The following is a 13,825-nucleotide window of genomic DNA, read 5'->3' as shown; positions in this document are numbered from 1 at the left end:
ACAAGTGCCTTTTCTGCCTGGGCAGCGGGGGTGGAGTGGGGCCTCCACAGGTTACTCCCAGGTTGTTGGCAGCCTCCGGGGTAACACCTGCTACGGGCGGGCGAACCTGCCTCTGAGGAGCCTCTCCTCCCACCTGTGACGGGCTCTCTCCCTCCAGGTCCTGCTCCCTGCTCTGCCCTTCCAGGCAGTTAATCCCCAGGCTAACTCGCTGGTTTCTGAACCTGCTATTAACCTGCCCTTCAGAAAGTCCGCACTATATGTGCCCCGCTGCGCGCACAGCGACGGCAAATTCCATTCTGTGCAGACCAGTGGGCAGGGGCTGGGGGAGTAGCTGGGGGAGTAGCTGGAAGACGCCCGCCTCCCGGGAAGTCCCCGTCCTGTGGCCACTAGAGGGACGGTTCTGTGTGGTGAACCTGACAGCCCAGAAAGACCTGCGCACACACCGGGCTGGCGGGGTCACCCTGCCTGCAGTGCGGAGGGGCCACAGGTCTTGCCTGGAGTCAGACCCGACTCCCGGTGTACGACCCGAGGTACAGGGTGGGTGGCGCGGCTGCTGGATGCCCCCTTGGGAAGTCCTCAGCGGCTGGAGGAAGGGTCTCTACCACTGGGTGTTCCCGGTCGGGTAGGTCAGCCAGGGTCCCCACCCCCAGAGAGCCTGACCTCCGGGGGGGGGGGGGGGGGGGAGAGAATAAACAGCCACGGGACATCCTTGTGCAAACCGGGGCAATTGGTGCCAGGTGACCCCCTTGCCTTGCTGTGAGGAACTCCAAGGGAGCGAAGGCTGGGAGCACCTTCTAGCCATGGCTGTGGGTGCTCCCAGTCCCTGCACGGGGCCCTAGCAGGCTCCCACCCTGAGCCTGGTTCCTCTTGTACTTCTCCCATCAAGCTTTGGACCTCTCTCCGGAGAATGTGGGTAGGAGAGCGCTGGCTCATGTGCATGTGCAACGACGCGCCTGAGGTTGCAAACCTTTGCTTTACATGTAGCTCAGATAGAGGTTGGCTGCTATCCGGCTACCAGCTGCCATAGTTAGAGGCTGGGGACAGGAGGCTGCCCGTTGACAGAGGGGATGGTGGAGGGGATGGTCCAGGGCCATGAGCAGCGAGGAAACAGTGCTCAGGGCCGGCTGGGCTTCACACCAGCTCTGTGCTGCTGTGTGAGGGTGTCTAGGAGGGCACCAGCTCTGGCTCTTAGAGGTGCACCTCTCAGGGGGGTAGGGAATGTCCTTTCTAGAAATGGTCCTGATGCCAGGGAGGGAAGGGTGCGTGCGAGAAAGAAGCTGAGGGGTAGTCCAGGGCCTTTGAAGACATGGCAGGGTGTGCAGTGAGCGTGGCAGGGGCGTTGGGCCTCAGGAGGGAAATGATGGGAGGAGCCCCCAGTGTGCGCTGTGGGGCCCGCCTGCCTTCAGGAACGGGTTGGGGAGGGGAATGAGAACTGTCTGGCTAACGGGGATCAGAGAGAGGGGAGTCTGGGGGACACAGGGGTGCCCTCTGCTCTGGGGAGGACTGAGCTGGGAAAAGGTCTGGGGACTAGAGGTGCCTCTCCCCTAAGGGACCCGCACCCATTCATTGAGGCCACTGTCAAGACCAAGCCCAGAAGTCTCCTCCGATGTCTAAATTGAGAGGTCTGTGGAGCGGAGGGCGGGGTTATGAGGCCTGACTCTTCTCTCTCCTCTCACAGGTTACATTCCTTTTGGGACACCAATTGTAAGTATTACCTTCAAAGGATTTTTTTCCCCCCAAAGAATTTTTAATGTATAACTTTACCTCATTGCTCATAACTATTTGACTGAGTTGTTGATTTAGGCTAAAATCCTGGAAGTGAATAACTGGCTAATACAGCACACATCTCTTTTTTATTCTCTTGGTGGTACTGTCAAACGTCTTTCAGTTAGAAGGTGCACCAGTGTAACACAGAGCACTGTTTGGGCCTTCATCCCTGCACATCTCCCGTCCTGCGTATTATCATTAAGACATGCTCATTTGGTTACAGGGAAGTTCCCCCCAAATCTTGGGAAGTTGGAAAGTAAGGATGATTTCTGAAAACTAAGGTTTAACATTAACTCAGAAAGGATTCAGTCTTCATGTTGTTCAGTTTTAGATTCAGGGTTAAGTTTACTTTAAAAATTTTTTACATTAAAGTAAAACAAATATACAGAGAGGCACAGTCATCATAAAGGTAAACACAGCTTGAGAAGTTTTCAAAAAGTAAGCTCATCCAAGTAACATCACTTAGATAAAGATTCAGAGCAGCGGGCACCAACCTTTCGGACCTCATGGACCACCAGTGGTCTGCGGACCACCGGTTGGCGACCGCTGATTTAGAGCATCCGCAACATCTCAGAAACCTCTCCATCACTACGCCCACACCACAGGAAACCACCTTTCTGACTGTCTTCACTATATTCCCATTTGGCCTGCTATTGACCTTTACGGAAATGGAATCATCAGTATGTACTTTTGGGGGGCCTTTGTTTTCTTTTACTAAAAGTTGTTTGTGAGATGTGTCCATATTGCTATATGTGGTATTAGTTTATTTTTCATTGCTGCATAATATTCCATTGTTATAACAATATTGAAATTTCTTTATTTATCCTACTGTTGGTGAAAATTTGAGTTGTTTCCAATTTGGAGTTCACAACCAAACAGTGCTGCTTTGAATATGATTGTGCAAATCATATATATATATTCTCATTTATCTTTAGTTACACCTAAAAGGCTAAAGAGATAAGAACTAAATGCAGTGTGTGATCCTAGAATCAGGATTGGGGCACGGGTGTGTGTAAAATGGTATTACAGTCTCTTATAAAGTTAAACATGCACTTACAATGTGAGCCAACAATCCTAATTTTAGGTATTTACCTCAAGAGAAATGAATACACACGTTCACCCAGAGATCTATATGTGAATGTTTGTAGTAGCTTTCTTCATATTAGCCTAAAACTGGAAACAGACAAGAATGACCAACAAATGTTAAGACCACTGGGTGAAAACCTGATTGGAAACAGGATATTTACCTAGTCTCAAAGTTTCCTATATATTTCATATATATTATTCCTTCTGTGTTTAATAGTTGGTAACCTCCTGTAAATAAGAGATTTCCCTACTGCCTCCTTCTTAAAACTATCACTATGGTCTCGTGTATTTTTTGTATCCGGGGGGTAACAATTTACTTCTGCCATTATTCATTTTTATATACAAATGGTGCCAAATTTGACCAAAAGGAACTCTTTAAATAAGTTTCTCTGTTCATTTGACATACCTTTTTTATTTTTTTGATTTATTGTTATCAGTGTTACAGATGTCCCCATCCACAGCACCTCCCCACCCCCTGCCTTCTTATTCTTTGAGTACTTAAATACTTTATGGCACAAAATATGGCTATTCCAGACTCATCTTGTAGTTTCTGTGTCCCAGTCCTGGAATCATCCATTTCTCCAAAGAGCCCTGGTTCCTCTCAGAGGGTAATGGTTCTTAGAAACCAAGGTCTGGATTCTGGGTGTGCTCACTGTTACCAGGGTGCCGCTGTTGCTAGGCCATCTGAGCAGACAGCGTTAGGAGGTGCAACTTTTAAAAAATCGTGAGTTTATACTACTACCTCTAATTCCAATCCAGCATCTCAGAGTTCTTCCCCTCCTTCATTCCATAGTTACATCTCCCTACTCCCTGAATGAGAGTCCAACAGCAACATATTCTGATTCTCTTTTCTTTTGTAGGTACATGTAAATTAAAGACTTTCAGAATTGCTGTGTCAATACCACTCCCCAAAAATGTATTAAGGAAAGCCCAAGATTTCTTTGAAGTTCTTTATGTCCATTGACTATATCCTACTGAGAGTATATAATCAGAGAACCATGTTTATTTTATTTTATTTTTTAAAATATATTTTATTGATTTTTTTACAGAGAGGAAGGGAGAGGGATAGAGAGTTAGAAACATCAATGAGAGAGAAACATCGATCAGCTGCCTCCTGCACACTCCCTACTGGGGATGTGCCCGCAACCAAGGTACATGCCCTTGACTGGAATTGAACCTGGGACCCTTGAGTCTGCAGACTGACGCTCTATCCACTGAGCCAAACCGGTTAGGGCCAGAGAACCATGTTTAAAAGTTGTTTGAATTTTTTCTTCTGTTGTGTTTATGCTATTTATTTTGTATACCATTAAGTTTATTCATTTCTATTATTAAGTTTCAGTTTCCCATTCTTACTGATTTTTTTTGGAAATATATAAAATATCAACATGGTTCAAAAGTCAAAGCTATATCAAAACTCATAATAAAAGTTTCATTCCCCTCTCTATCCCTTCTACCTCCTTCCCACCCATCCTCTGGAAATAAATATTTTATTCTTCCCATTTCTTTTGTAAAATTAAGTAAATTTTCTCTAGTGTTTTTTTTCTTAATGACATCCTGGAAATCATGGTAAATCAGTTTATAGAGATCTTCCTCATTTTTTAAATAGCTGCATAGCTGTCTACGATGTAGAAGTACCATAATTTATCCAGCTAATTTTCTCTATGTGGATGTCTAGGTTATTTCCAATATTTTTCCAGTATGAATAATATGAGAATGGATAATCTTGTGCATTTTTTTTTGATATTGACAGTAAATTCCTGGCTTCTATGGAGGACTAATTAAATAGACATTTCTGGCAACAGTGAGCAAGAAAAAAAGAGAGAAGGTGCAAATAAACAATATTAGGAGTAAAAAGTACAATAACTATAGATAAAATAGAAGTTTAAAAGACCAGAATGCATTGAACAATCTGGAGCAATAAATTGGAAGATTTAGAAGAAATGGACACATTTCTAGGAAAGCTTAGCTTACCAACAGCTACCTAGCAGGTATAGTAAATGTCACAATTACTTAGGCATTTTGCATGTGTGTGTGTGTGTGTGTGTGTGTGTGTGTTTTCTTTGTTTGGCTAAAGTACTTCTGAGTAATATTCACTGTGTGTGGGCAATACACTTTGTGAATCCCTGCATATCTGGAAATGTCTTTTTCCCCCTCTTAAACACGAACAATAGTTGGCCTGATTTCTTTTCTTTTGTAGGTAAACATTTCCCCTCCCCTGGGGATCCTTTGGTTTTTTTTCTCTTTATCTTTGGAGTCCAGAAATAGCCTCAGGATTTAAAAGTTTTTTCTCTGTATATTTTATAAAATTATACAAGTAATACATGAATATGTTCTTGGAATTCAAAATTACCACCAAGAATTTTTTAAGACTATTTTAAAAGTTATGCAAGTAATACATGAATATGTTCTCTCAGCTCAGAATTCAAACAATACAAAAAGAACTAGAAGTTCCTCTGACAACCCTCAACCCCAAATCTGCTCTTAGAAGTAAACTCTCTTAGAAGTTGGTCATGGACTTTTGAGCTTTTTTCCTATGTATTTGCATACTAGTGGCCTGGTGCACGAAATTCGTGCATGGGGGTGGGGAGTGTCCCTGAGCCCAGCCTGCACCCTCTCCAATCTGGGACCCCTCGGGGGATGTCCAACATCCCTCTCACAATCCAGGACCACTGGCTCCTAACTGCTCACCTGCCTGCCTGCCTGATCACCCCTAACCACTCTGCCTGCCAGCCTGCTTGCCCCCAACTGCCCCCCTGATGGTCTGATCACCCCCAACTACCCTCCCCTCCTGGCCTGATCGCCCCCAACAGCCTCTGCCTCGGCCCCATCACCATGGCTTTGTCCAGAAGGACATCTGGAAGGTCTCCTGGAAAGTTTCCCAGTCTAATTAGTATATTATCCTTTTATTAGTACAGATATATGAATCATCATTTAAACTATTATTTTTGTTTTGCATTTTTTCTATTAAAATATAACAGTATTCTTATTTATCTACAATTAGCTGATTACATGTAGCTGTTTACTTACTTGAAGGTCTGCTTCATTCATTCATTTGTTGTTTTTCCAGCTGAGTAGTATTCTCTCCCCTAGTGATAGATTTAAGTTGTTTCTTATTATTTGCTAATTAGAAATAACAGTGTTGGGGAAAATCCTTGTAAAGCTCTTTTGCATAAGTATGATGATTTCTCAAGGGCATTCTAGAAAGTGAATTTTCAGTGTAAATGGCTGTGTGTGCACATTTGAATTTTTGATAACTATTGCCATTTTCAGTGTAAATGGCTGTGTGTGCACATTTGAAGTTTTGACAACTATTGCCAATTTCCCTTCAGAGAGGTTAGATTTCATCAAACCTTTGTAACACGGGTATTCGTATATTTAGTGTTTTCTTTCTTTTTTTTTTTGCCAGTCTGATGGGAGAAAGGTATCATCTCATTATGGTTTTAATTGTTTTATTTCCCTGAACACTAAAAAAGGATTCTGCTTCTTTTCAATATTTATTGCCATTTATATTTCATTTTCTCTGAATTTCCTGTTCACATCCTTTGCCCATTCTTCCACTGGCTGTATTTTCCTAATTATTTGTAAAAGTTATTTTTATATTTTTTATATTAATCCCTATATATTGCGAATCTCTTCTCCCAGCTCTTTCCCCTTTACTGTCTGGTGTCTTTGTTGTAGAAAGTTTTGAATGTTGATGTTTTTAATGATTTTTTTTTCCTTGGCTTGATTTCAAGTCTTGTCTCTACTTCTCACCTCCATCTCTTTTATTACAATAACTGGATTGGTGAGACTTGTGCCTAGGAATTAGCTCTTGGATGCATTTATCAATTCTTCTGTTTTTGTTTTATAGTTTATTCATTTTTGTTTTTATAATATTCTTTTGATCTCTTATTTTGTGGTAGGATTCTTTTTCTTTACTTTTCCCTTGATTGCTTAATTTATTTATTCTCATTCTTCCTTCTAATAAAAAGTGCTTAGGGCTGTGAATTTTCTTCTGAGTACATCTAATACCTGACTATATCTAATATATTTTTTATATAGTGATCTATGTTTTAATTTCTAAATAAGTTTGAAATTACAGTTTTGAATTCTCTTTAATCAGAGTATTCAATCTTTAGCTTTAATTAGAAGAACACATTTCAAATAAGTGGGTTTTTAAAAAGGTATTCTTCTGTTATTATTTTCTAGTTTATCTTATTTTCTGAAACAGTGATCTCTACAGTTCTGCCATCTGAAATGTATTGTTTTGTTTTGTTTTTTTGCAGCATAGTATATGATTATATCAGTTAGGGTCAGGACCATCTCCATATAAAAAAGTTCAAAGTAACAGTGGCTTAAGCAATTTAATTTATTTTTCTCTCATGTCAGAGAAGCTCGGAGGTAGGTAGACCTCCACAATGCTGTCCGGAACCCAGGCTCCCACTTGTCTATACCATTCTCAGTGCTGTCTTCTATCATCAAAATTACCTCCTAGTCCAACGTGGCTGTTGGTGTTCCAACCATCACATCCACGGTATAGGGAGGAGAAAGAAGGAGGAGTGAAAGGACACACCTCCCAACTGGGTCAGTTCCCTTTAAGGAATCTTCTTTGAAGACCCACACAGCAGTTCTGTCTATATTTCATGTAGAATTTGGCTGGATATCTAGTCAATCCCCAATTATAGGGATTCTGTTAGTGAGAAAGAAGGAGAACATGCTTGCTTAAGAGGTGGGCAAACAAGAGCCTGCATTAATAATTGTTTATAAATATTTCATTAACACTTGAAAAACATACATCATTTGGCAGTATCATCTCTGCCAAACCAGAGGAGTTGAATTTGGGGCTCATTTCCTCATAAGAGGCCAACTGGGTTCAGACAGAATTAATGGCTGCCGTCATCTGGGATGAACCAGCTAACGCGAGGGATGCCAGCATGTCTCTAGCTCTCAAGGTGTTGTGGAGGACAGCCCATACTTTCCCACTCTCTCCTCTTCCTGCCCAAGGCAGGTCAGTCATTTCAGGGTCCCTGCAGCCCTGTCGGCATCCTGGGAACTCGGTGCTACTGGTCCACTGCCAGGCTGCCAGGGCTTCACTGCTGAAGTAGCTGCTGTGAATGTCCTGTGGGCGCCAGTACTCGCCCAGCCCGGAGCTAACAGCCTGTGCCGGGCATGTTGCTGTGGCCCCCGAGACCCTGAGTGAACACTTGGTTGAGGTGAATGAGCAGCATGACCTGGGCCTCAGTGGCAGCCGGAGCCAAAGGACAATGCTCACTGGCCCCACTTCTTAGCCCTCCGTGTTCATACTCAGGGTTAGAACAGCTGGCCAGGGGCCAGGTCCTGGGAGGAGCCATTGAACCTGGAGAACCCGTAGGCTTCCATCTGGGTACTTTGACGTGGACAAGCCACAAGCCGCGTGAGGACTCATTGGTCCCACTCCCTCCCCGGGCCACTGCCTTCCCTGCTCGGAGGGAGCACGCTGGCTGTCCCAGTGCTTCCCTCCCAGGCCTGGCTCCCACCAGCCATGTTCGCTCCCCCCGAGGCCCCACTGAACATCTCAGCAAATGCCGGGCCTGAACAGGAGTGACGGTTCCAGTCCACACCTTAGGGAAGCCCTGGAATGACAGAGTGGGTAAGAAATACAGGCATTCAGAAGCCACTGACTGCTCACCAAAATAGGATGGGGGTGCCAGCGAATACACTGAGAGCTGAACGGAAGGAGTCAATAACGTTGGCGGGTACCTTGGCTGAGAAGCTTCTGGAAGCAACACCTGAGCTGCCTCTGGCCAGGTGAGCATTCCTGGCCGGCCTGCACCCCACCCCGCCTGAGAGGAGCCTGCCCCCACCTGCTCACTCCCCGGAGCGCAGGGGAAACGAGCTGGTTTTCTCCCAGAGGCTGGTGCCAGTTTAGTCAGCAGATTTCACAGATCCACTGGCACCCATGTAGTGTCTTATTTTAAGCTTAACATTTGAAGATGGAACTTCTCCCCCTTGGGTGTGTGGCGACGAGATCCCGATTTATACATCAGCAGGGCGGCCAGTGCAGCGCAGCGCAAGCTCCCTGCTCCAGGCCTTTGGCAGCAGAACCCACCACCAGTAGCTGCTGCCGACCACTGGCCGCTCCCCCCCAGGCTCCGCTGAGAGGCTGCAGTGCCGCCACTTCCATGCACCTGTGGCTGCGGAAGGCAGGCCAGTGATCCGGCCCCACCTGCCTTCCCCACCTGCCAGCCTGTGCCCTCAGCCATGGCCACCAGAGCGGCTCAGCTGCGGGGAACTGCGTGTCTCTCATGGGCCTGAGTTTCTCCTAGGTCTGGACCTAGGTCGTCCGTGCCCCCCCCCCCTTTGCTCCCCATGCCCCCGCTGCCTTTCTCTCCCCTCCCCCCATTTTTCCAGAATCTCAGAACTCAAGGCCCCAACCCCCATGCCCAGCTGGGGACTGAAGTGCAGACTGTGCACTTCCAGTCCGTGAGTCCAGTGGCCTTGGGTTACATCCAAACCAGAGTTCTGTCCTGGGACGTTCAGAGCTTGGACTCCGGACACTGAGCCCTCTCCTTTTCCACAGCAGGTAATCAGAGGACTTTGCAGTCCTCTCTCTCAGGGGCTGGTGTGGGTCACTTCATCTGGGGGTAGGGGAGAGGGGTGGACCACAAAGGCTCACTTTACATGAGGATTTGACTGTGTCCCGGGGCCTTTCTGACATCTTCCAACCTTCCTCACCCCAGACTCTGCTTTTTCACACACTTAAATCCCAGCCCCAATGTGTTCCCATTGTAAACGGCACCAGCCGTTTTGGCCCCGTGTATATCCTACAAGAAGTGTCGCTCGGTTACGCTGGATTTGACCAGTCAGAGGCAAACACTCATTTGACAAAAGAGATTATCTTTCCCTGGTTGGGACCCTTTAAATAGCAGCACCCTTAATGCACTGGAGTGCTACTTTTCAGATCATTAGTCACATAGATCAGAAGATGGAGACAGAGGAGAAGGAAAGAGCAGACACACTGTTGAGTATCGGGGCTCCTGGCGGGTCTTTGAAAAATGCAGAGGAACATCTGGAATGGAGTGTGTCTGTGTGGGGGGAGGGGGCACGATGCTTTCCCAGCGAGGACCCCCAGGTATGTGAGTGTCACACGGTCTCCCCCCTCTGAAGCTTCTGGAAGCTCTCGAGAGTGGCACACTTTAACAGGTACCACTGAGGCGAATGCTGCAAAGAAAGTAGGCAGGGTGCCGGGGGGCCGTATGACAGGGGGTCTGACCTCAGCTTGAGGGTCAGGGAAGGCTTTCTGGAGTAGGTGGCAACTGAGCTGGAAGCTGGAGGGTGAGGAGTGATTAGCCAAGCAGAGTCGGGGTGGAGGGTGCGGACAGTTGTTTTGCCGTTACCTTGCTTGGCAAGATAGTCCTGTGCTCCGCAGCCTTCCCCTGACTTAAGTTTCGCCACCCCGTTGTTTTGACACACACCCTGTTTTCTCTCTGGATTTTCTACACTTTCATTTTAAAAATCTTATTTTTTCTTATATTTGAGTTAGTTTTCTATGGACAGTGGCCAAGGGGTGGAGGGTTGCTCCTGTCTCCCACTGTGGGTCCCAACATCACGGTTTACAGTGGTCTTGGTCTGCTGTCCCTTGTTCAACTGTTCGCGTCCCCCTTTTGCCAAGCAGATTGGGATATTTGGTGGCGTCTTTCTCCCAGACTGAGACCTCATCTCTCCACAGAGGTTAGAGCATTCGGAAGGAAGAGGGCTGAAGGGCAGTGGTTCTCAACCTTCTGGCCCTTTAAATACTGTTCCTCATGTTGTGACCCAACCATGAAATTATTGTCGTTGCTACTTCATCACTGTAATTTTGCTACTGTTACGAATCGTACTGTAAATATCTGATATGCAGGATGGTCTTAGGCAACCCCTGTGAAAAGGTCGTTCGACCGCCAAAGGGGTCGCGACCCACAGGTTGAGAACCACTGGCTGAAGGGAAGGTGTGGTTTTTCTTGTGAGCCAGCTCCCAGGTGGGTGCCGTTGATTGGCCCCATCCCAACTCTGTCCTGAGACAAACTGTCTTTCGTCGCTTCCAGGGTGGCCCCAGCCTTGGGCTAATGGTCACCAGGTGGAGTGAATGGATAAGCGAGGCTACTCAGAAACCAGCATCACGAGTGAAGACATAATTAAGGTGCATTAATGATACAGAACATTAAAACCAGAAAGGACAGCACATTCACTCTTCCTATGTGGTCATCTCTGTATTAACGAGATTTTGCTACGATAGTGCCACGTAACACACAGCCGCAGAACGTCAGTGGCAGTCATACACATTTGTTGTTAGGGATCTGGGGTTTGGCTGGTCTAGACTGGGCTTGGCTGAGGCAGTTCTGCTGCTAACCACAGGCCTGGGATCGGCGGGGGATCAGTGACCCAGGCTGGACTCTGCTCCTCATGTTGCATCCTCCTTGGACCGGGCACCAGTCAGGGCACGTCTCCTCGCAGCAGCGTTAGAAGCACCAGAGGGCGACTGAAGCACACGAGGCTTCTGGGGCCTGGCTTAGAACTGGCACACTGCCACCTCCTCCCACACGCCATTGGCCAAAGCAAGTCACGTGACTAAGCCACACCAAGAGCAGGGAAATACATCCCTCCCATGGCCAGGGTATAGATACAGGGAAGCGTGAAGACTCAGAACCAAACTCAGTCTGCATCCTCTCTCCAAAGGCTACCCCCTCCCAACCCCCATGCAATTCAAACTTTAATAAAAGGGCCAAGGAAGAGATGGTTGGTGGTTGTCATTGTCACGATCCATCATCCATCTTTTTCTGGCCAATAACTGTTTAATGTTCTTAATCAGTTGGCAATGTTTCCAGCATGTCATTTGGGCCCATCTTTGTGCTGAGTGCTTGGGGGGACATCAGGGAGAAAAGCCCTTATTCTACCCTCAGGAGCTCCTGATCCGTTGAGGGATAAGGCTGGTGTCCAAAGATAAGATGGGGCAAGATGATGCTCAATTGTGTCAAGCAGACTGGAGTTCAGAGAAAAGAGAGACCGGCAAAGACGGGAAAAGAATGAGACAGGAGGAGAGGAATCATACTAACCTGGTGGTAAGCACTGGCTGGATGACAGACACTGTGCCGAATGCTTCCCACGCCTGCTCCCCTGACATCCAGAGAGGAGCCCTGATCACCACGTAACCGATGGAAAAAACAGAGGCACACAGAACTCAAGTAACTTGCATGTGGTCGCCCTTCTGATAAATACTGGAACCAGGATTTGAGTCCAGCTCTTCCCGCAGCCAGAGCCTGAGAGTTCATCACCAGGGCCCATGGCCAGCCGTCCAAGGGGAAGGGGGTGGCAGAAATAGACAGCTGTGCATAGGGGGCAGCTTCCAGGGGGTGGGCGCTGTGGAGGAGACCCCAGCCATGTTATGAACTATAAATGGGAGCAAAGATAGGATGTGTGATTTGGCCAAGGTCCTGCGGCAAGATAGGGTGGAGGCTGGGCTGGAAATTCTGGCTGTTGGCTCTCCTTCCACTTTCCCTGGTACCAGCCGCATTCTGGGCTCTCTCCACCCATCTGCGCGGCCACGCCTGAAGCGGTTCCCTCTTGGAAGAGGTGCCATCCACTGGCATTGAAGCCGGGTGGACTGGCTCCCTCTCTCCATCCATCTCTTTCCTCCTTTCCCCTGCCATGTTCTGGAAAGGGCAGCGTGAGGGAATGTGGGCAGGTTGCACCAGAGATATACATCTGAGAGCTGAAGGAACATTTATTTTTAATTTAGACTTAAAAAGAAAAAGGAAGTTATAAAATATCTGCTCTTGCTCCTGGGATTGTGCAGATGGTGCTGCGTGTTGCCTAATAGGGAATGGGGCTGGCACCGTGTGCTCCTGGCCCCAGCAGCCTGACTGCAGGGCCTGGAGGGTGGGGTCCCTATTCCCTTCGCCTGGGCTCAAACGGCCCCCTTCGGCTGTCGGGCTGGCCAATGCAGCATGGTGCTCCGCTGCCTTCTAACCTCACCCTTCCTGGACTCCAGTCAGCTGACTTCCCACACCTCCTCCTTAAATGAGGTCAGTCTCAGCTGTTCCGCTACCCTGAGCTCACACACGCACACCTCAGCGCCACCTTACTGCCTCCTCCGGAGAGAGCCGGAGCACATCTACCTCTCCCTGCCTGAACCCCTGTGTGGACATTAGAATTTATCAGATTTACAGACACAATTAAGTGCCCGATTAAACCTCCTTGTCCCTTTCCTGACCATGTGGTGTAAAGACTTTCTCATGCACTTTGCTGTTGGTTTTTGGTTTGTTGTGGTGAGGGAGGCTGTATTCCTTTCCTCAGGGGGCAGCAGGGAACGTGGTGCACAGAAGATGCTCAAAAACGGGCACGGAGCCTGCTTCTTCCTTTGTGCGCAAGGAGATGAGCTGGAGAAGGAGCCCCTCAAATCAGAGAGATGGGGCTCTTTTTAAAATATATATATTTTATTGATTTTTTTTTTACAGAGAGGAAGGGAGAGGGATAGAGAGTTAGAAACATCGATGAGAGAGATACATCGATCAGCTGCCTCCTGCACACCTCCTACTGATGATGTGCCCGCAACCAAGGTACATGCTCTTGACCGAAATCGAACCTGGGACCCTTCAGTCCGCAGGCTGACTCTCTATCCACTGAGCCAAAGCGGTTAGGGTGAGACCTGCCTCTTTTTCTAGGAGCGACAAAGCCTTGGGCAGGTCACCAAATGTCTCTCAACCTCAGTTATCCCATTTGCAAAATGCAGAAAGTAATTTCTATTTTTTTTCTGAGCCCCAGAGTTATAATAAGGACCATGGTTAAGTGACATAAGGGGAAATGCTTAGCAAAACCCATCCATCTCCTTCAGACAGCATAAGGAGTCAGAGGTGCATGGACGTCAGGCTCGTGTGAGGGTAGGAGGTGGGCCAGCAAGGTGAAAACCCGGCTGGTTACAGCCGTGTGCGTGTGTGTAGTACATAGCCTGGGTACCGGTTTAGTTTAGGGCTGTGGT

General features: G+C 47.4%; 1 protein-coding gene across 1 annotated transcript in view; it reads left to right on the top strand.

Annotated features, from left to right (window-relative positions):
* SFXN5 (sideroflexin 5) overlaps positions 1-13,825 on the top strand; it is a 103,839-nt gene that overhangs the window by 37,260 nt on the left and 52,754 nt on the right. The window contains exon 6 of the mRNA XM_006096762.3: positions 1,679-1,704. Coding sequence (XP_006096824.1) covers positions 1,679-1,704 — 26 coding nt within the window. The remainder of the gene's footprint in view (positions 1-1,678; positions 1,705-13,825) is intronic.

Source organism: Myotis lucifugus, unplaced genomic scaffold (assembly GCF_000147115.1).
Source record: "Myotis lucifugus unplaced genomic scaffold, Myoluc2.0 scaffold_186, whole genome shotgun sequence".
NCBI lineage: Eukaryota > Metazoa > Chordata > Mammalia > Chiroptera > Vespertilionidae > Myotis > Myotis lucifugus.
Note: the sequence above shows the minus strand (reverse complement) of the source record. Positions and strands in the feature narration are given on the sequence as shown.